At 43.7% G+C, this 22,551-nt stretch overlaps 2 protein-coding genes across 2 annotated transcripts; one reads left to right on the top strand and one right to left on the bottom strand.

The window, feature by feature from the left end:
* The first annotated feature begins 428 nt into the window (after window positions 1–428).
* On the top strand, window positions 429–1,565 carry LOC147987261 (uncharacterized). Its single transcript, XM_087542332.1, has 3 exons — window positions 429–644; window positions 749–1,041; window positions 1,544–1,565. Exons 1-3 carry the CDS (start codon window positions 429–431, stop codon window positions 1,563–1,565), a joined length of 531 nt encoding a protein of 176 aa, XP_087398458.1.
* Window positions 1,566–1,599: 34 nt separating this feature from the next.
* Window positions 1,600–5,039, bottom strand: LOC147987260 (uncharacterized). Its single transcript, XM_087542331.1, has 10 exons — window positions 4,565–5,039; window positions 4,386–4,456; window positions 4,000–4,155; window positions 3,711–3,902; window positions 3,315–3,621; window positions 2,769–3,210; window positions 2,492–2,687; window positions 2,302–2,400; window positions 1,795–1,866; window positions 1,600–1,719 (listed from the first exon to the last, which is right to left on the bottom strand). The coding sequence occupies exons 1-10, from the start codon at window positions 5,037–5,039 to the stop codon at window positions 1,600–1,602; spliced, it is 2,130 nt and encodes a 709-aa protein (XP_087398457.1).
* Window positions 5,040–22,551: the final 17,512 nt, after the last annotated feature.

Genomic DNA, 22,551 nt, shown 5'->3' with positions numbered 1-22,551 from the left:
TGATACACCCAAAGCATTCCTACGGTATCCGGGAGTTGCACAATCTCATGGTCTAAGGAAATGATACTTGACATTAGAAAAGCTTTAGCATACGAACTACACGATCTTTGTGCTAGACTTAGGATTGGGTCTTGTCCATCACATCATTCTCCTAATGATGTGATCCCGTTATCAACGACATTCAATGTCCATGGTTAGGAAACCGTAACCATCTATTGATCAACGAGCTAGTCAACTAGAGGCTTACTAGGGACATGGTGTTGTCTATGTATCCACACATGTATCTGAGTTTCCTATCAATACAATTATAGCATGGATAATAAACGATTATCATGAACAAGGAAATATAATAATAACTAATTTATTATTGCCTCTAGGGCATATTTCCAACACTGTTGCCAACCAGCAAGCTCTCAGAAATACCAGCAATGGCATCCTCTGCTTCCTCTTCCTCTAGAGCTCGTTCCTCCTCTCGTAGAGTGATTTATGGACAAGTGAGATCCCCAGTTAGGTACAGAGAAGGACCCCTGGACTATGAGCCGTTCACACCATGCGATTGTCGTGAGAAGCCAAAGGCGGCTATGTGGATCTCATGGAGTGACGAGAATCCAAGAAGGAGATACAAGACATGTTACCGCGCAAGGGTGAGTGCGTTCACGGAATCTCTTGGCATGTTTCTGGCTATTGATGTTTGTTTTTGATAGAATCAGTGGTCTTAATTTTGATCTGTGTTCTGGTCATTTGGCAGAGGGGAGGGTGCGATTTCTACCAGTGGCATGACGATCCGATCACAAATCCTTTCCTTAAGCAACTGGTAATCGATCTTAGGGACCAGGTCTGGTTACTTGAGAGGACAAACTCTGTTCTGCAAGATGCAGCAAGGGCGGCAGAAACTGAGGCGGCCAATCTATCTCACCAGCTTGCACAAGCTATGGAGCCGGCCATGGATAGCGGTGAAAAGATCATGGTGGCTGGTGTGGCTGGTGTTGCCCGCCAGCATGATGGTACTGCTCGCGTTGCCGGCAAACACCACCTGATCAAGTCTGTGTGTGGTTGTTGTAGCTCTGGCATTCTACATGTTGTTCATGGCTGTGTAATTCGAGTCAGTATTGCTATGATTATGAGTATCTTGTAGTAGTTTGGAGTTGTGTGATGCATCCTAATTTATTAGTTCGCCGTTGGTCGTGTACCAGAACCACTTATCAGTGTCAAATCTGTTGTAAAAAGGTGTTGTTTGCAAAAAACCAGTATGATAAAAAATGGGTATGGTGAAAAAACTTGGCTAATGGAAGGATTTCACTCCTAACAAAACAAATATATTATTTTTCCGATCATACAAACAGAAGCTTTCCCATTTAAACAGAGGGAGTCATCCCTTAGGAAAAAATGGACTGGCACAATTTGAATTGAGAGCGACCAAATTTAGAAACAATGTTCCTCCCAAATTTTGTTTGATAACAACACTGCATCTAGCAAAAAACATAACTTGCTAGTGCTTAAGGGAATGCTTAAAACGTCTCGGGGATATCTAGTATTCTTATAGATACATTGGTGGCGGCGGGTGAGTCGATCTACATGACATGAGCATCGACAAGCTGGTCACAGAGCTACGAATGATCCCTTGATAGCTTCAAGTGCATCGGAAGGCACTGGCGATTCATTTCCCTGAAGGCGCATAACCTCGTACAGCATCAGGTTCCTGTGTATCTCCAGGTTTGCCTGTGTGCATTTGTGATGCTAGTTAGTACACGTAAGGAAAGCTACGGTGGTTTTTGTAGCTAAAAAGCTGCTTACCTTGGTTAGTGGGATATGGAGTTTGTCGCCATCATAATTCCTAGCGAAGAACGAAGAGCACACACCGTAGTCCTCCCTGTTCGAAAATATATTTTGGACAACTTAGAGAGCATTCGTACCAACCAAAGTATGCAGCATATGATCTATGTTTTTCCGAAACTTACTTATCAATGTTCTCTAGCATGATAACAGGAAATGCCCGGGTCCATTCTCCAGAACTGCAATGCCAGGAATCATATAGGGATTGGATGCATCTGAAGAGGGCGGCGTGAAGCAAGTCAGATACGTATGTGTGCATGTTGATCCTTCGGTTGCTAAACCCAAATGGTCCAACTGCCGGGTCAAGTACTGCAATCCTTCTTCTGAGCATGTCAAATGAGTAGACGGACCAGCCGTCGGGCAGCAGTGCAGGGATATGCCACTGGCGGAAAAAATATAGTTCATGAATCATCCATGAAAAAAATGATAAAACGGGAATTGGTTTTGTGTTTTATGGTTAGAGTTTACCATCTGGCTAGAGGCTGGGTTGAAAATCTCGTTTTCTTCGGTAAATGTTGCACGGATGGACTGGATCGTCAATGGATCCGCATTTGACAAAACCGCAGTCTAAAAAAAAGATGACATCCTTAGCAAACATAGTGATTAAAAAGGTGAGAATGAAACTAAATATTTTGCTTGGATTAGTTGTAGGACTCACAGCAAAGTCGGGCTCTAGAAACTTCCTCCAGAACATGGTCAATGTGTCCTTTGTGAAGCTCTTGTCCATCTGTGACAGTCTCCTAAATATAGCAGCACATATCTCATGGCTAAGCTGTTCTTTTCCTGATAGTTGTTGCTGGATTTCAATGCCGTCAAGTAATATGAGTCTCGGCTTCGGATGCATAATCCATTTCCTGGACGCAAAATGTAGAGTGAGAACATTGGTCTAATAGATTTGACAAAATAAAAATGTTCGGTGAATGGTTTGCGACTACCTTTCAAGAAGAAAAGTGGCCGACCCAGCCAACCAATCTTTTATGGCCCTGAGAACTGGAGCTGCCGGCGGCAAAGGGACTGACCCAATTGCCCATGGGTCACGAGCGATGTTGCATTTAGTAATCCGAATTCTGTCTGGCACGTTGTCGTTCGTAGTTCCGAATGTCACATATCCAAAGCTCGGGCGTTGCTCAGCATAGTATGTAACAATGCTAGCAGTCAGGTCGTCAAAGAATGCATATATACTATCGGCAACCTCACGGCGACTGTCTTGCTTTGCTGACAAGGATGAATTGTTGATAGTATCAACAACTGAAGGGCTAATAGTTTGGAGTGGGTCATCCAATCGCACACAGACCTTCTTCGATGATTCCCCCTGGATGGACGGGCTGAACACAACTCCCCTCTTCCGCGCAATGGAGCTATTGGCAGATGAGCTACCTGTGACATCACATCAATTTTATATTAGACATTGTTAAAATTCCATAGCTGGTATATTGAGTTGGTCATCCTACGCAAAATGGTAGCATTATTCTGGAACAAACCTTCATTTTCAAGTTGTCCGGGCAGCCTGGACGCAACCTTATTGGCAAGGGGGGTGACGAACGTGTGGTCTAGTTTGTCTTGCATAGGGATGGTCGCCAAGTTGGGGCAATCGCTTTGGTTTTCACTCTTCATGATGCAATGTTTACGCCCATTGGCCTTGCAACAAGTGCAGTTCTCAGCTATGCAATTGATGAGTTTGTCTGCAAATGTGAACATTGATGACTGAAAAGCCTGCCTCATCTCCGAAATGTTGGCCAACCCACGCGCATTTTGCTCTCGGAGGAGTATCCCAAGCTTCTCGCTGGACTATTGGGAAAAAGGATTTTCATAAATTAGTATGAACTACGCTGGGATTCAGATTGGTTGACCAAAAAAAGATCGATACATGTACTTACTATTGATGGGTGGTTTGTCTGTAGATGGTTTGAGAAATCTTGGGGTCCAATTTTGGCGTAGGTAGCTCTTAAAATAGGGGCGGAGGGCATCTGGGCTCGTTTCGTCGTGGTGGATGTCCTTGGAATGTTTTCGTCTGCAGGATCAGTGGATGCGCAGACGAGGCCCTTGCTGATGTTTTGTTCAGACCGAACCTGACCAGAGAAAAAAATGGCGTTAGGTACAAGTCATTTTGTGCCTAATTGGTTTTATTCGCTGTTTTTGTTTTGGCATGGATTTTCGTAAACTGGCCGATGCGCCGTGGTATGATATTTCACCTCCTCCCATGCTGACCGCTATGATCTCAATCATCTTTTTCATGGACTCATACTCGTAAAGTGCTATCCTTGGATACATTCTGCGTGGCTTGTTCATTTGACCAAGGTCTAGGCTGTCCAGGACGAACACCTGAAACAAATGAAGTTGTCATTGTCATATTAAGGTAACAAAGATGTGAGCGAACACAAAAAGTATGGTAGTGGTCGATGTTCTCGGATTAATACCTGTAGGAACAAATGGCATCCGACAATGTGAATGGTCGGGTTTCGCTTAGAGACATCTGACTTGAATTTCCTGACAGTATGGAACAGGTGCTTCAGAAGGTAGCTGCACTAGTTCCATTTTCTGATTTTGCTAACATCATTCAGGGCAGCCCAGAAATCTATTGTTATGTAGTCATGCTTGGCTGATGGGGCAAGAACATGGCCAACTACAAAGATGACGAATGCAATTTTGAAACACTGGATATCAATCTGTCTGGACTGGGCTGTGATGTCCCGTAACAGGTATGCCTCTGCCGCCTTCAAGCTGTGTGTACCTTTGTCACTGATGCTAGCTACAAAACGTGTATACTCAATGCAAGCTTCTGATGGTTCGACACATTCAGGTCCAATTGCTAGCTCACCGCGTGGTATTGCAAAAATAGAGTGAACTGACTTGTCTGTAAGCTCAAGCATGCCCTGGCCTTCCAGGTTGATCACGCTGCTGTCAACATCGACTCTATCCATGAGGTAAGCACTGTACTTAAGATTGATCTTTTGCCACGACTTAATCCGAAGCAAACCATCAAAACCTATTTCTCTGACTAGTTGTTTCTTGAAGTCCGAAAACTTGGAAATAACAGAGCCTAACTTCAACAGCGAGAGCCTAGACGTAATTGATGGTGTCCCTGGCACACCGCTGGATCCGCCAGAACAATCGCCATCGCTATCTAACTCATCCGGGGAAAACTCGCTCATTGTATCTTGATTAATAACTCTTGCTGATCCCTCCGCAGCAAAATGATTATCCATTCCGACAAACACCATGAACTACAGAACCTAATGGCAGGCAAACTAGTGAGATTTAGGAAGAACTGCTAAATCGTTACTGAAAATCGTGAGGCTGTTCATACCTTTTTCGGCGGCGGCTTCGTGCTGAACAGGTCGCTGATAGGCAAAAACCTAAATGCTGACCGCTAACTGGCGGGTGTATGAGCTGCTATGCGCGGCCATGGCGTTCTCCCTGCTAGATCGCCTCCTTGTTCTTCCTGGGACTCTGGTTGGTGGGTGGGTGGGGAGAACGGATTGTTGAAGAAGATGAGCTGCGCGTGTAGATGCGGTAAATGCGTGAAGTGACTAGAGCACTGGGATTGCTTTGATGGGGGTGGGCCTGGAAAGGCAGCTTTTTGCACGTCGGGACGTGACAAAAACAGTGCCGCACGCTGTTGTTCCATCTTGCCCATTACGAGGGCTGTAGATGTTCACCCTAACCAACTACTTCGGTTGCTAGCTGTGTAAAAACGAATTACCAATATATTTATTATGGCAGAACCGTATGGATAATGCTTAAAAGCGGCCGGTAAAAGTAGTTAAAAAGTGTATAAAAAATTGTTGACTGGCTAATTGTGTTTTTTTGGCTGTGAAACACGGGCGATTATATTACGTGGTAGGAATTGATATCATTTTCGCGTCAAGAAAAAAATTAATATTGTGTCTGGTGGGCGAGGTTAAAACGTACGGCTAAAAATGATCGCTAATGTTTATAGCGTGAGGATGTACCGGGGCTAGCTACAACTGTGCCGTGAGTGGCGGGATATTATTGTAATGAGTCACGTGAGAGGAAGAGACATGTGCCCAGGCTGCCCTGTATACTTTTGGCACAGCAACAGACCTCGAGTGTGCCGCGGTACATGGAACAACGCCTAGATTCTGTCACCACATCACTATCTCTGGCAGCCGAGATACATGGGGGGCAAGCGTCTACGGGGGGACAGGCCCCGTGAATACAGGGGCGAATCTAGTCAGTGTGGAAAACGGACGGCCTGGATATAGTCCACATAGTGCACGTCCACCGTTAGGCATTTTCGTGCAAATAAGGGCATTTCTAACCGATCCCCTATAAAATAGAGGAGTATCCGGTCGAGTAAATTCTAGTGGAGTATTTATATTCCACTAAGTTTTGGTCGATTCTAGCCGATGCCTCTAAACTTAGCGGAGTAAAATATAAATTTGCATCAATTCAACCTAATTTTGCATACATTTAAACATGAGTTCTACATAGTCTTGACAACCGAACATTAAACATAAATTCAAACTTAAACTGCACTAGACTACTCATCTTCATTGGCCATAGTGGAGGTCGAGCCAATCTTTTCTCGACAAGCCATCGCCGGTGAGACATGGGTCCGGGCCGGTGCCGTCGTCGTCGTAGTTGGGGAAGATGCTCCGCCACTCCTCGACGTCGAACTCCTCCTCCTCGCCGCCTTGCACCTCGTCGTCGGAGATGAAGATGACCTCCCCCTCATTATCGACGAATATCGCCCTCTCCGCCTCCATGATCTCGGGGTAGTGGCGGCAAAGGTTCTCCATGTACGCCACTGAGTTGCAAGCCTCCATTTCATCCGTCGACGAGATCGTCTTGCTAAAGAGCGCGGCAATGATCCATATGTGCTGCTCACAAAGGGGGGAATCGAACAGAGCCTTGAGCTCGTGAACCACACCATCGTCAACCACACCATCGTCAACCACCAGATCTTCTAGCACCATGCCTTAGGCATGGAGCAACACATTCTCTGGGGGGTTACCCGTGGGGTTATCTTTAAGCGATGTTGGTTGAGGCTATACCTGGCCATACCTCAGGCCGGGCCGGGCTTCGGGCCGGGCCTAGCCAAGCCCAACGCAAAAAAACTCAGGCCCGGGCCGGGCCTGGCCCGGCCATCGGGCCTGTTTTCTGGGCCCGAGTCCGGCCCGAACATGTAAAAGCCCGTCGGGCTTCGGGCCGACCCGGCCCGACCTTTAGAAAAGTGCAAAAATGACAGGCCGGGCTCGGGCTCAAAATCTAGGCCCAAGCTTGGCCCGGGAGCAGCGTCGGGCCGAGTCAGGTTGAGCTTTTTCAGGCGGGGCTGGCCGGGCCGGACTTTCCATGGCCAGGTATAGTTGAGGCGAACGAATGGTAGAAGCGATCTATGGAATAGGAAATATAATCCGTACGTGTACGGACATCGTGGGTTGTGGCTTTGCTTGTGGGCTGCAGCCGCTGTTCATTTTTCGTTTTGCTTAGGCGTGCGTTGCTGGGTAAGCGAGAGCTCCTCTTCGGCGCCTGTTGCACGAGGAATTGTCCTGAGCCTCATCCCATTTAGTGCTCCCTTCCATCGTTTGCCTTTTCTATCATGCGTACGTAGGTCGATCGCACCAGTTTTTCTTTTGCTCGATTTTCCCCTCCCTTTGTCTTATGTTTTGATTTAAAAAAAGATAAATCTACAACAATTTTACGGATTTTAAATAAAAGATTCATGAAGAAATAATTCACAGATTTGAAAAAGCTCATGGAATGAAAAAAAATTCAAGGATTTGAAGAAGGTAATGAGTTTTAAAAAAGTTCAAAATAAATGGTTTATAGATTTTAAAGAAAAAACATAATGAATTTGAAAAAAATCCTTAATTTTGAAAAAAGTTTGAGGATTCAAAAAAATTAATTAATTTTAAAAAAGCATGACAAAGTGAGAAAAGTTCACAGATTTTGAAGAGAAAAAAATCATGAATTTGAAAAAAAAGTTCATCGGTTTTGAAATTTCTCATATTTGAAAAAAGTGTCGCGTATTGAAAGAAAAATCGCAAGTTTGGACATAGTTCACTGATTTTGAGAAACTATTCACTAAAAAATTGCTAAAAAACTGAAAACGTTCACTTAAAAGTTTGCAAAAATCTCAAAAAAGATCAATGATTTGGAAAAAGTTCATGAAATTTAGATAAAAGTTCTTTAATTTGAAAAAAAATGAAAAAAGAAGAGGAAAAATTGAAAACAGAAAATACCAGAAGAAAATACCGGCTAGGAAGCTTCCCAAAACCGGGGAAGAATCTTCCTCTCATGTGCTCGATGGGCCGGCCCATTTAGTAGCGAAGGGGGAAGGAGGGAGTGTGCGCTTTCTAAAACAATAGCCTTTAACTAGCGCTTAAGGCTCCAAATAGGCGTCGGCTGGATAAGCTAGCTATGTATGTACGTACTCCCTCCGTCCGCAAATAAGTGTATATCTAGTTTTTTTTTTCTAAGTTAAACTTTTAAAATTTCAGCCAATTTTATAAGAAAAAATTGCAGCATTTATGGCACTAAATTAGTATCACTAGATTCATTTTGAAATGTAGTTTCATAATAGGACTGTGCTAACAATCAGTCGACTGGTCGTTAGCGACAGATCCGCACAACTAGTTCCTACGCTATCTTCCCACGCTTGCTTTCTACCAATTTTTTTCTTCTCTCAAAAACCGTGGTAAATTGCTAGTGGTTTTTTCTGGTTTTTCATCGCATAATATGAAAATAAAATAAAAGTGCTTGAAAGAGGATTTGAACCTACGTCTATGCAATACCTATTGAGCCTAATAACCAACTAAGCCACCTTTTGTCATTGTCTATTGTAGATAAACAATATTATTTGAACCTTTCTTATTTCTGCCATATCAGAAAAAATAAAGTTTGTCTTGGTAACTTTGGCATGACCAGCGTGATAACTATGATATGAGCAACATGGTAACTATACCATGATAAGGCTGATAACTACAGTACGAGAAGGTTAAGGCATGAGGAAGTATAAATTACCGATGAAAATGTTTAAAAAACTTTTTTCCCTTTGGATGAAGGATACCATGGTGTTTAAAACGTAAGATATTAGTTATCAAATCTGTGATGTATACATTATCATGCTTTTTACATAGAAATTACCGGTTGTATATTTTTCAACAGAAAAATCAAAAATTATAATGGCGTTTATATGTGAGTTATTAGCTTAGTATGTGTCTATTAATAAGCTATTTACATATAAATTACCGGGGTTGCCCCCCCCCCACCCCTCGCCACAGTCGTCACATTTATCACGGTCGGGTACATAAATTATCAAGTCTGCGATGTGTGAGTTATCATGTTATTTGCATAAGAGTTATCGTGGTATGATTCAACAACTCCTCCCACCCTACCCCCGCTGATAAAGTTATCGGGATTTGGTACATAATTTATCATTTCTACAATGTGTGACTTATCATGTTATTTGCATAGAAGTTACCGTGGTATGTTTCAATGACTCCCCCCCAACCCCAACCCCACCGACAAAGTTATCAGGACTGGGTACATAATTTAATGCCTATGATGTGTGAGTTATCATATTATTTGCATAGAAGTTATCGTGGTATGTTTCAACGACTCCCCCACTCCGGCCCCTCCGACAAAGTTACCAGGACTGGTACATAATTTATCATGTTTACGATGTGTGAGTTATCATGTTATTTGCATAGAAGTTACTGTCGTACGTTTCAACGACACCCCGACCCCTCCTACAAAGTTATCAGGTTTACCATGTATGAGTTATCATGTAATTTGCACATAAGTTACCGTGGCATGTTTCAGCGACTTGCCCCACCCCCATCCTCGCAGGACCGGGGTACATAAGTTATCAGGTCCGCCATGTTTGAGTCATCATGTTATTTGCACAGAAGTGACCATGGCATGTTTCAGCGACTTGCCCCACCCCCATCCTCGCAGGACCGGGGTACATAAGTTATCAGGTCCGCCATGTTTGAGTCATCATGTTATTTGCACAGAAGTGACCATGGCATGTTTCAGCGACTTGCCCCACCCCCATCCTCGCAGGACCGGGGTACATAAGTTATCAGGTCCGCCATGTTTGAGTTATCATGTTATTTGCACAGAAGTGACCATGGCATGTGTCAGCGACTTGCCCCACCCCCACCCTCGCCGACCAAGCTATCAGGACCGGGGTACATAAGTTATCAGGTCCACCATGTTTGAGTTATCATGTTATTTGCACAGAAGTGACCATGGCATGTTTCAGCGAGTTGCCCCACCCCCACCCTCGCCGACCAAGCTATCAGGACCGGGGTACATAAGTTATCAGGTCCGCCATGTTTGAGTTATCATGTTATTTGCATAGAAGTGACCATGGCATGTTTCAGCGACTTGCCCCACCCCCACCCTCGCCGACCAAGCTATCAGGACCGGGGTACATAAGTTATCAGGTCCGCCATGTTTGAGTTATCATGTTATTTGCACAGAAGTGACCATGGCATGTTTCAGCGACTTGCCCCACCCCCATCCTCGCAGGACCGGGGTACATAAGTTATCAGGTCCGCCATGTTTGAGTTATCATGTTATTTGCACAGAAGTGACCATGGCATGTTTCAGTGACTTGCCCCACCCCCACCCTCGCCGATCAAGCTATCAGGTCCGCCATGTTTGAGTTATCATGTTATTTGCACAGAAGTGACCATGGCATATTTCAGCGACTTGCCCCACCCCCACCCTCGTCGACCAAGCTATCAGGACCGGGGTACATAAGTTATCAGGTCCGCCATGTTTGAGTTATCATGTTATTTGCACAGAAGTTACCGTGGTATGTTTCAACAACTCCCCCACCCCCACCCTCGCCGACAAAGTTTTTAGGACCGGGGTACATAAGTTATCAGGTCTATGAAATTTGAGTTACCATGTTATTCACACGAAAGTTAACGGAGGATATTTCATCCCCCCCCCCCCTGTCGGTAAAGTTAGCAGGAACGGGGTACCTAAGCGCGGAAAAAATCAAACAGTAAATTAACACATTTTTATGCATACGTAGTACAGGAGACATGTTAAATAGCCCATTTACTTTCTTTTGTTCAAGAAAGGGATCGTAGGTCAGGTGGTAGGCTAGTTGAGTTGGCTCACTAGTGGTGCAAGGACCGAATCCTCTCTTGTTCACACCAATTTTTGCGTGAAAAAATCTCGAACGAAAAAAGATCTGAAGAGGGAAAAAAATGGATCGGGAGGAGAGCAAGAAAATCGGATTTGGAACGGATCGTGCGTGCATGCAACAGAGAAAAGAAAAGAAAACTGTAGCACTAAAAATGCACAGAGAAAAAAAATACTAACATTGGCACTTGATGAGTGAATCAAAAGATGACGTTGGAAAAAATGATTGGCATTAAATGGGATGGCTGCACGGACAATCAAATAGAAGAAGCGAATGGCTTGAAATTAATTTCCTGAATCAACGCACAGGAACGAGCAAAATAATGGTGTCTTAATTATGCTGACGTGGCTCTGTAGGGTTAAGTATGACGACTATCGTTTGCCTAAGAAAAATATGCGTAGTGGTGTGGTTGTAGGCTGCTGTAGGTCTTCTCTTGGAGACCTCAGTTCGATTCCAAAACGCAGCAATTTTTTTCTCGCCCATGATGGCAGTTTTGCGGAAGAAAAAAGAAGAATTGGGAGCGATCCAGTCGTTCGTGCATGTTGCAAACGACCAGTCGACTGGTCGTTAGATTTCTCGTTCATAATATACTAATTTGATATCATATATGGTATGGCTTTTTTGTATATAGTTGGTCAAAATTTTATAACTTTGACTTATGACAAAACGTAGAAATACGCTTACTCGCCGATGAAGGGAGTACATGTTTTTTTCATACGTACATGTAAATACAATATAGTGATACTTGGTCATCTGGTGGGGTTCCCAAATTTTTGGGAGGTCCTGTGCGGTCGGCCACCTTGGCCTCCTCCATTGACAAGCTGCTTTTTGGAATAGAGATATGTTATGTTTTTTTTTTTGGATGCAACGCTGGGCATTGTTGCTACTTGCTAGTAATAGGACAATGTGCACCAGAGATCTGTGTAGTCACAAACCGTATTATACACATCGTTACACGTGCTGGCCGGGCCAGAAACCGAAAAATTCTGATTCTCTGCATCCGATAACTTAAAGGAATCTGAACTATACTTTGCGCTCTGAATGCACGTACTACGTCCCAGCTCGCACGCGCTCGTCTGAAGAACGCGTGCGCGCGGTCGGTTGGTGACACCGCGCCGTCGCCGTGCATAAATACCTCGCCCCGGCGATGGCGATAGGACTCACTCACCGCTCACAGACAGCTCAAAGCAAGTAAGCAGAGAAAGCAGTAAGACGTTAGCAACTAGACTGTCCGAGTAGCTCACTGAACTACCCAGCTCCAGCTCCCATGGCCAGCTTCGCCTCCCAGCTCCTGGACGTGTTCTACGACCTCGTCGAGCGCGTCACCGGCTACACCGTCCGCCCCGACGACGGCAAGGGTACGTACGCGCCCCCGCTCTGGAAACAGTATTGTTCATGTTGCAGTCAGCGTTATCTTGTACTCCTAGTTGCTCATGATTTGCTACGTGTGTGCGCTTCTTTCCGTTCTGCAGATGCACAGAAGCCCAGCAAGTTGGCATTTGTGGAGAAATTCCAGGCCGAGGAAGTAGTTGAGATCAGGTCCAGGAATCTCCCGGTGTCGGGGGGCTCAGGCGCCCAGGTCAACCTGGACGGTATGTAGAGCAAGCTGGCCTCTGCTGCTAACAGTTTTGAGACGTGGGCATGGCCGTGTGGTTCCCGTAGCCTTAAGATGGTGTGCCGCCTGCTGGCGTTTTCAAAACTTCAGATAATAAACTCGTGTGTGTGTGCGTGCGTGTTCCTGTAATGTTTCAGTTTGTCACGTCCTTTTGTACTGCATGTGTTGTTCTGAACTCCATGATCGAGTTGTGTGGGTGTTGTTCTGTTGTGTGACTTTCCCTCTCTTTTTTCCTTTATTATTTTTTGCGAGTCTGTTGGGTGTAAGCTGTAAGGCTAATAAAGCAGTAACTTGATGAGCATGTTTGTTAAGTTTCTACCGATCAAGTGTTCGCTTTTCCGAGTACTGTCAGATTGGTTCCTTTTCTATTTAACTAATTACTCGGTGAAGAAACACGGATGCTTTAAAAACCTAAAGGACTGAGAAACAATGGTTGGATCGACTCGACATGTGGCGTTCATCTTTCTTTTGGATTTTTGACATCAAACCTCTTTATTAGCTTTCAGTAGTAGTTGCATCATCTATGAGAAGAGGCATGGTACTGTCGGGCGGTTCGACAGAGTGGAACTTCTAGGCAAACTAGCAAGTTCATGAGCTAACATTGTTTGTCTTCACGGCCATAGCAATCTATCATCTAACATCCCTTGATATCCCGGTTGAGGTGCGAAAGAAAATCGATAGCCTGAGACGTGCCTATCTATGGGCAGGCTGCGACAAAGTGTCTGAAGGCAAATGTAAGGTTAGCTGGAACCTTGTCTGCAAACCCAAGATTTTCGGCGGCCTGGGTGTGCTAAACCTCCAAAATTTTGCCACCGCCCTTCGACTACGCTGGCTTTGGTTCGAGTGGGCTGACCTCCCCAAAACTTGGGCTGGAATGGAGACACCCTGTAGCAATGCTGACAGAGATCTCTTTGCGACGTTCACAAGTGTGACCATTGGTGATGGTAAAAAGGCAAGATTCTGGGAATCGTCATGGCTGAATGGCCTCAGACCAAAAGATGTCGCGCCCAAAATCTTTGAGATATCTAAGAGGAAGGCGTGTTCGGTCAGCAAAGCGCTTGATAACAACTTCTGGGTCAGTCAGATCGACGCTATTCAGGGCCTCTCCTTGGCCCATATCCAGGAGTTCGCCAACCTTTGGGGAATGCTTCAGGATGTTACTCTCAGCCTGGATAGGGAGGACACCATACATTGGAATTAAATTCACCTCCACCAATGAATATTCAGCGGCCACTGCTTACATGGCGCAGTTTGCAGGACAAGTTCTCAGCCCGACCTCTACCACGATATGGAAGACTTGGGCTCCGCCGAAATGCAATTTTTTTTTCTTGGTTGATCATCTAAAATCGTGTGTGGACGGCCGATCGGTTGCAACGGCCGGGATGGCCGAATTGCGGCTTCTGCCCCCTTTGCAAGCAGGTTCAGGAGTCAGCTCCTCACATTCTCTTCCAATGCAGATATAGTGCCCGAGTTTGGATCGAAATCATCGCTTGGCTTGGCATTCATGGCCAATCGATGACGGCTTGGCGTCATGAGATCTCCGTCAAGGATTGGTGGCTCAAGACGATCAACTCTGGAGGACACATCAAGAGGGCGATTGCCTCCGTTATGATGCTTGTCTCGTGGGAAATTTGGAAGGAGCGAAATGCGAGAGTCTTCCGCAACACGGCCACCCCGACCACTGTCATTGTCGCGAAGATCAAAGAGGAGGCCCGACTTTGGTCGTTGGCTGGAGCGAGCCACCTGAGTAATCTTATGTCATGAGAGTAGTCTTTCCTTTGTTTCTGTCGTTTTACGGCTTATGTCTAAATCTGTTTCTTAATCAATAAAATGGCAAGTCTTTTGCCTTGTTTCAAAAAAAAACATTATTTGTCTTCACCAGGGCAGTGCTCAATGGAGAAATGCACAAACTCGTGGCATAATTACTAATAGTCGTCCTGCTCAATGGAGAAATGCACAAACTCGTGGCACAAGTACTAACAGTCGTCTTGAAATGCAGCCGCCGCAGGGGAGAACGCTTACTCATTTAGGCCTTGTTCGGTTAGGCATGGATTGGAGGGGTTTGAAAGGGATTAAATCCCTTGCAAGTCAAAATCTCCCTCAAACCTCTCCAATCCCCTTCAATCCCTGTGATGAGGGAATTAACCGAACATGGCCTTATAGTTAGAAAGTCGAAACAACCACCATATTTAGAAATCACAATTCTTCAGATTATCCGAATGGGTTGTAGCTATGATAAATACGGGCAGACGTCACAATATTCAGACTGACATTGAGAAGAAAAAGGCAGTAAGTATATACTTACTAGTTATAAAATGCAAATTAAAAAAATTACTCCCTCAATCTCACAATATAAGATATTTTTACAAGCTACCATAACTTGTAAAAACATTTACATGATAGGACGGAGGGACTAGTTATAAAGGGCCAGTGCCTACTTACTAGGATGTACTCACTCCATCTGAAAAAATTTGTCTTAAATTTATCTCTCAGATGGATGTATCTAGCATAAGGTTAATGCTAGATACGTCCATTTAAGAGATAAACTTTTTCAGACGAAGAAAATAGTTATAAAGAGATCAGTGATCCAAATCTTACAACAAACGAAACTTAAGGGAGTACCGATCAAAGGCTTCGTAGTTCCATATTACAACTTGTCATCCAAGATCTACTTTCCCACTGTTGAACATATATACATGTACGTAGGTTTAGGTTTTGTATGCCACAACTGTAGTGTCTCTCTCCTTCTATATGTATTTGTATCTTGGGAGATAAGACACCGGTCGCACCCCTTGTACCTATATATATGTGTCCAGTGCACGATCAATTATTATCGATGCACCAAATCATTCTTCACATGGTATCTATTACAAGTCGATCATCTTCTGCTTCCGCCTAACTCTAGCCGCCGCCGCCGCCTCCCCACCCACTCTCCTGCGCCGCTCCTGCCTGTTCCGCGTCGAGCCGTGCCGTATCCATCCCGCTAGCCGCCAACCCCGATCCCACTTGGACGCTGCGCCGCTCGCTCGCTTCATGCCACGCCGTGCCGCTAGCTAGCCTCCCAATCCCTCCACGTCGCCAGCCCGCACGCTACGCTACGCCCGCGTGTAGATCGCCCGAGCCAGCCGCCGCCCGCTGCATTGCTCGCTACCGCGCCGCTTGCCCGCGCGTAGATCGCCCGAGCAGCCGCCCGCTGCAGCGCTCGCTACGGCGCTGCTTGCCCGCGTGTAGATCGCCGGAGCCGCCGCTCCGCTCCCTTCCCCACGTCACTATGACTTCCACCGGCTCTTCCTCCTACAACCCCTTTGCCGAGCCAGACCCCGCTGACATCCGCGACATCAACATCCACGACCGCGTCCCCGTCGTCCTTGATGCCACCGACGCCACGTACTTCGCGTGGAAGACGTACTTCTCGCTGCTCTTCCGCGAGAACAACCTCGTGGATCATGTTGACGGCTCCGTCGACTCCCGCACCATGGTAGGCGACTCCGAGTGGACCGCGATCGACGCCACGCTCATCCGGTGTTCTTCACCACCATCTCGAAGGACATGTTTCACACGGTCGTGAGCGATGGTGATGACGCCCGCGCTGTGTGGGTCAAGCTCAACGGCCTCTTCACCGACAACAAGCTTCAGCGTCGTGTGTTTTTGCAGCAGGAATTTTTTGACTGTCATCAGGATGATCAGTCAATTGATGACTACTGCCGCCGTCTGAAGACGTTGGCGGATGAGCTCTGTGACATTGGCGCCAAGGTTGATGACGACCTCCTCCTCGGCACGCTCACGGCCGGCCTCAACGAGGACTTCGGTAACGCCGCCTCCAACCTCTCCCTCATGCCGGAGTCCTCCTTCCCCAAGTTTGTGGCATACTTGCGGTTGGAGGAGCGCCGGATGAAGGGGGTCAAGAAGCGCGTGCAGCACCACGCCCTCACTGCCGGCACCTCGCGTGGTGCCCCTGCACTGGCCGCTCCGCCCGTGCCTTGATGTCTACTACACAACCTTTTTCTTGTAGACGTTGTTGGGCCTCCAAGTGCAGAGGTTTGTAGGACAGTAGCAAATTTCCCTCAAGTGGATGACCTAAGGTTTATCAATCCGTAGGAGGCGTGGGATGAAGATGGTCTCTCTCAAGCAACCCTGCAACCAAATAACAAAGAGTCTCTTGTGTCCCCAACACACCCAATACAACAGTAAATTGTATAGGTGCACTAGTTCAGCGAAGAGATGGTGAAACAAGTGGTATATGGATAGTAGATAAAGGTATTTGTAAACTAAAATTATAAAAACAGCAAGGTAGAAAGTGATAAAAGTGAGCGTAAACGGTATTGCAATGTGTGGAAATAAGGCCTAGGGTTCATACTTTCGCTAGTGCAAGTCATCTCAACAATAATAACATAATTGGATCACATAACTATCCCTCAGCATGCAACAAAGAGTCACTCCAAAGTCACTAATAGCGGAGAACAAACGAAAAGATTATGGTAGGGTACGAAACCACCTCAAAGTTATTTTTTCCAATCAATCCGTTGGGCTATTCCTATAAGTGTCACAAACAGCCCTAGAGTTCGTACTAGAATAACACCTTAAGACACAAATCAACCAAAACCCTAATGTCACCTAGATACTCCAATGTCACCTCAAGTATCCGTGGGTATGATTATACGATATGCATCACACAATCTCAGATTCATCTACTCAACCAACACAAAGGACCTCAAAGAATGCCCCAAAGTTCTACTGGAGAATCACGACGAAAACGTGTGTCAACCCCTATGCATAGGTTCATGGGCGGAACCCGCAAGTTGATCACCAAAACATACATCAAGTGAATCACGTGGTATCCCATTGTCACCACAGATACGCACGACAAGACATACATCAAGTGTTCTCAAATCTCTAAAGACTCAATCCAATAAGATAACTTCAAAGGGAAAACTTAATTCATTACAAGAGAGTAGAGGGGGAGGAGAAACATCATAGGATCGAAATATAATAGCAAAGCTCGCGATACATCAAGATCGTACCACCTCAAGAACACGAGAGAGAGAGAGAGGGAGAGAGAGATCAAACACATAGCTACTGGTACATACCCTCAGCCCTGAGGGAGAACTACTCCCTCCTCGTCATGGAGAGCACCGGGATGATGAAGATGGCCATCGGAGAAGGATTGCCCCTCCGGCAGGGTGCCGGAACAGGTCTAGATTGGCTTTCGGTGGCTACGGAGGCTTCTGGCGGCGGAACTCCCGATCTATTATGCTCTCGGATGTTTTTAGGGTATATGGAGATATATAGGCGGAAGAAATACGTCAGGGGGGCCACGAGGGGCTCACGAGGGTGGAAGGCGCGCCCAGGGGGTGGGCGCGCCCCCCTGCCTCGTGACCTCCTCGCAGATCCCGCGACGTGCACTCCAAGTCTTCTGGGCTTCTTTCCTTCCAAAAATGAGTTCCGTGAAGTTTCAGGTCAATTGGACTCCATTTGATTTTCCTTTTCTTCGAAACCCTAAAACAGGGTAAAAACAGAAACTGGCACTGGGCTCTGGGTTAATAGGTTAGTCCCAAAAAATGATATAAAAGTGTATAATAAAGCCCATAAACATTCAAAACAGTAGATAATATAGCATGGAGCAATCAAAAATTATAGATACGTTGGAGATGTATCAGCATCCCCAAGCTTAATTCATGCTCATCCTCGAGTAGGTAAATGATAAAAACAGAATTTTTGATGCGGAGTGCTACTTGGCATAATTTCAATGTAATTCTTCTTAATTGTGGTATGAACATTCAGATCCGAAAGATTCAAGACAAAAGTTCATATTGACATAAAAATGATAATACTTCAAGCATACTAACTAAGCAATTATGTCTTCTCAAAATAACATGGCCGAAGAAAGCTCATTCCTACAAAATCATATAGTTTAGTCATGTTTATTTTCGTCACACAAGAATACTCTCATCATGCACAACCCCGATGACAAGCCAAGCAATTGTTTCATACTTTAGTAATCTTAAACTCATACACTTTCACGCAATACATGAGCGCGAGCCATGAATATAGCACTATGGGTGGAATAGAATAATGAGGGGGTTATCTGGAGAGGACAAAAAGGAGAAAGTCTCACATCAACGAGGATAATCAATGGGCTATGGAGATGCCCACCGATTGATGTTAATGCAATGAGTAGGGATTGCCATTTAACGGATGTACTAGAGCTATAAATGTATGAAAGCTCAACAAAAGAAACTAGTGGGTGCGCATCCAACTTGCTTGCTCACGAAGACCTAGGGCACTTGAGGAGGCCCATTGTTGGAATATACAAGCCAAGTTCTATAATGAAAAATTCCCACAAGTATATAAAAGTGATAACATGAGAGACTCTCTACTATGAAGATCATGGTGCTACTTTGAAACACAAGTGTGGTAAAAGGATAGTAACATTGTCCCTTCTCTCTTTTTCTCTCATTTTTTGGGCCTTTTTATGGCCTTTCTCTTTTTTGGGGGGCCTTATCTTTTTTTAATGGCCTTTTTTTATTCCTCACTTGGGACAATGCTCTAATAATGATGATCATCACACTTCTATTTATTTACAACTCAATGATTACAACTCGATACTAGAACAAAGATGACTCTATATGAATGCCTCCGGCGGTGTACCGAGATATGCAATGAATCAAGAGTGACATGTATGAAAGAATTATGAACGGTGGCTTTGCCACAAATACTATATCAACTACATGATCATACTAAGCAATATGACAATGATGAATGTGTCATGATGAATGAAATGATGGAAAGTTGCATGGCAATATATCTCAGAATGGCTATGGAAATGCCATAATAGGTAGGTATGGTGGCTGTTTTGAGGAAGATATAAGGAGGTTTATGTGCGAAAGAGCGTATCATATCACGGGGTTTGGATGCACCGGCGAAGTTTGCACCAACTCTCAATGTGAGAAAGGGCAATGCACGGTACCAAAGAGGCTAGCAAGGATGGAAGGGTGAGAGTGCGTATAATCCATGGACTCAACATTAGTCATAAAGAACTCACATACTTATTGCAAAAATCTACAAGTCATCAAAAACCTCGGCACTACGCGCATGCTCCTAGGGGGGTAGATTGGTAGGAAAAGACCATCGCTCGTCCCCGACCGCCAGTCATAAGGAAGACAATCAAATAACACCTCATGTTTCAAATTTGTTACACAACGTTTACCAAACGTGCATGCTACGGGACTTGCAAACTTCAACACAACTATTCCTCAAATTCACAACTACTCAACTAGCACGACTTTGATATTATTACCTCCATATCTCAAAACAATCATCAAGCATCAAACTTCTCTTAGTATTCAATACTCTATATGAAAGTTTTTACTAATCTTGTATACCTAGCATATTAGGATTTTAAGAAAATTACCATGCTATTAAGACTCTCAAAATAATCCAAGTGAAGCATGAGAGTTCATCTATTTCTTCAAAATAAAACTACCACCATGCTCTAAAAGATATAAGTGAAGCACTAGAGCAAATGACAAACTACTCCGAAAGATATAAGTGAAGATCAATGAGTAGTCGAATAATTATGCAACTATGTGAAGACTCTCTAACATTTAAAAATTTCAGATCTTGATATTTTATTCAAACATCAAGCAAAACAAAATAAAATAAAATGACGCTCCAAGCAAAACACATATCATGTGGTGAATAAAAATATAGCTCCAAGTAAAGTTACCGATGAACGAAGACGAAAGAGGGGATGCCTTCCGGGGCATCCCCAAGCTTAGGCTCTTGGCTATCCTTGAATATTACCTTGGGGTGCCTTGGGCATCCCCAATCTTAGACTGTTGCCACTCCTTATTACATAGTCCATCGAATCCTTACCCAAAACTTGAAAACTTCACAACACAAAACTTAACATAAAACTCGTAAGCTCCGTTAGTATAAGAAAATAAATCACCACTTCAAGGTACTGTAATGAACTCATTCTTAATTTATATTTGTGTTAAACCTACTGTATTCCAACTTATCTATGGTTCATACCCTCCGATACTACTCATAGATTCATCAAAATAAGCAAACAACACACGAAAAACAGAATCTGTCAAAAACATAGCAGTCTGTAGTAATCTGAATCAAATATATACTTATGGAACTCATAAAATTCTCAAATAAATTTCTGGACCTGAGGAATTTATCTATTAATCATCTACAAAAAGAATTAACTAAATATCACTCTCCAAATAAAAATGGCATCAATTCTCGTGAGCGCTAAAGTTTCTGTTTTTGACAGCATGATCAACAAGACTTTCCCCAAGTCTTCCCAACGGTTCTACTTGGCACAAACACTAATTAAAACATAAAAACTCAATCATAACAGAGGATAGATAAATTATTTATTACTAAACAGGATCAAAAATCAAGGGACCAAAATAAAATTGGGTTGCCTCCCAACAAGCGCTATCGTTTAACACCCCTAGCTAGGCGTGATGATTTCAACGATGCTCACATAAAAGATAAGAATTGAAACATAAAGAGAGCATTATGAAGAATATGACTAGCACATTTAAGTCTAACATACTTCCTATGCATAGGGATTTTGTGAGCAAACAACTTATGGGAACAATAATCAACTTGCATAGGAAGGTAAAACAAGCATAACTTCAAAATTTTAAGCACATAGAGATGAAACTTGATATTATTGCAATTCCTACAAGCATATATTCCTTCCTCATAATAATTTTCAGTAGCATCATGAATGAATTCAACAATATAACCAGCACTTAAAGCATTGTTTTCATGATCTACAAGCATAGAAAATTTACTACTCTTCACATAAGCAAAAAAATTCTCATGAATAATAGTGGGAGCAAACTCAACAAAATAACTATCATGTGATTGAAAATTAAGATCAAGATGAAAAGGTTCATTGTTATTATTATTCTTTAAAGCATACGTGTCATCACAATAATCATCATAGATAGGAGGCATGCTTTCATCATAATAAATTTGCTCATCAAAACTTGGGGGACAAAAAATATCATCTTCATTGAGCGTAGCATCCCCAAGCTTGGGACAGACATTAATTGCAGCAAATATATTCTCAAAAACATCATCTTCATCAAATATAGCATCCCCAAGCTTGGGCCTTTTCATATCATAAGCATAATCACTCTCATCATTAATAGTATATATAGCACCAATAGTATAACAATTATCATATTCTTCCAAGCAAGTGCCAAAAAGATTTTCAAGATCATAAGAAGCATCATTATCTTCCACAACTATATTTTCATGAGGCACAATAGTAATAGGAGCAGCATTATTTGGGAGAGATATCTTTTTACCTCTCTTCCTTTTTATTTTCTTTTTCTTCACCACATTATGTGTGGGTTCAATCCTCTTTTTGGAGCTCCTTATTAATGAGATTGGTTGAATAGGAGGCTCCTCCTCGTTACCTGATTCATCATAAGAAATAATAGGAGAATATTGGGAAGTCTCTTCCCATTCATTAGTATTCTCTTCATCTTCTGTTTGTTTTCTTTTCTTTATGTAATTGGCAATATAAGGATTTTCAATGCAATTCACCGCACAATACATATAAATTTCCTCTAAGTCAAAATGAAGAACTCTATCAAGGGTAAATTTTGGAATATCCTTAGTTATACGTTTCATTTCTTCGTAGCCCATAAGAAAACTAAGTTCATTATAATGTGCAAGGGAAATCAAGTCATCACAATTTTTGGACATGGTTAGATCATGAAACAATTTGCACCGGATAATTAAATGACCACGTTCATTACAAAGCTCACAAGTATGGCCAAGAAAATTTAAAGTTTCAGCACAATCATCTAGCCGTTCTTGCAACAATTTAGTTTCTAAGTACTTATGCCTCATGCAATATCTATCTTCCCTATTTGGTGTGTACTTACAAACCCAATGCACACCACAAAAATTGACATGTTTATAGGAGACATTTTTA

The sequence above is a fragment of the Triticum urartu genome, chromosome 2A, assembly GCF_056163025.1.
Source record: "Triticum urartu cultivar PI428250 chromosome 2A, HENAU_Tu73, whole genome shotgun sequence".
Taxonomy (NCBI): Eukaryota; Viridiplantae; Streptophyta; class Magnoliopsida; order Poales; family Poaceae; genus Triticum; species Triticum urartu.
This window is presented reverse-complemented; position numbering and strand designations above follow the sequence as displayed.

What these genes read in the sequence shown, in the direction of transcription:
- LOC147987261 (XM_087542332.1), top strand. Translation starts at nt 429, where the DNA reads ATGGCATCCTCTGCTTCCTCTTCCTCTAGAGCTCGTTCCTCCTCTCGT. An exon ending in AGACATGTTACCGCGCAAGG is followed by an intron (nt 645 to 748) that starts GTGAGTGCGTTC and finishes GTCATTTGGCAG; the next exon opens with AGGGGAGGGTGCGATTTCTA. An exon ending in GGCAAACACCACCTGATCAA is followed by an intron (nt 1,042 to 1,543) that starts GTCTGTGTGTGG and finishes GTATTCTTATAG; the next exon opens with ATACATTGGTGGCGGCGGGT.
- LOC147987260 (XM_087542331.1), bottom strand. Translation starts at nt 5,039, where the DNA reads ATGGATAATCATTTTGCTGCGGAGGGATCAGCAAGAGTTATTAATCAA. An exon ending in AGCTAGCATCAGTGACAAAG is followed by an intron (nt 4,457 to 4,564) that starts GTACACACAGCT and finishes TCATCTTTGTAG; the next exon opens with TTGGCCATGTTCTTGCCCCA. An exon ending in CGGACAACTTGAAAATGAAG is followed by an intron (nt 3,211 to 3,314) that starts GTTTGTTCCAGA and finishes GTGATGTCACAG; the next exon opens with GTAGCTCATCTGCCAATAGC.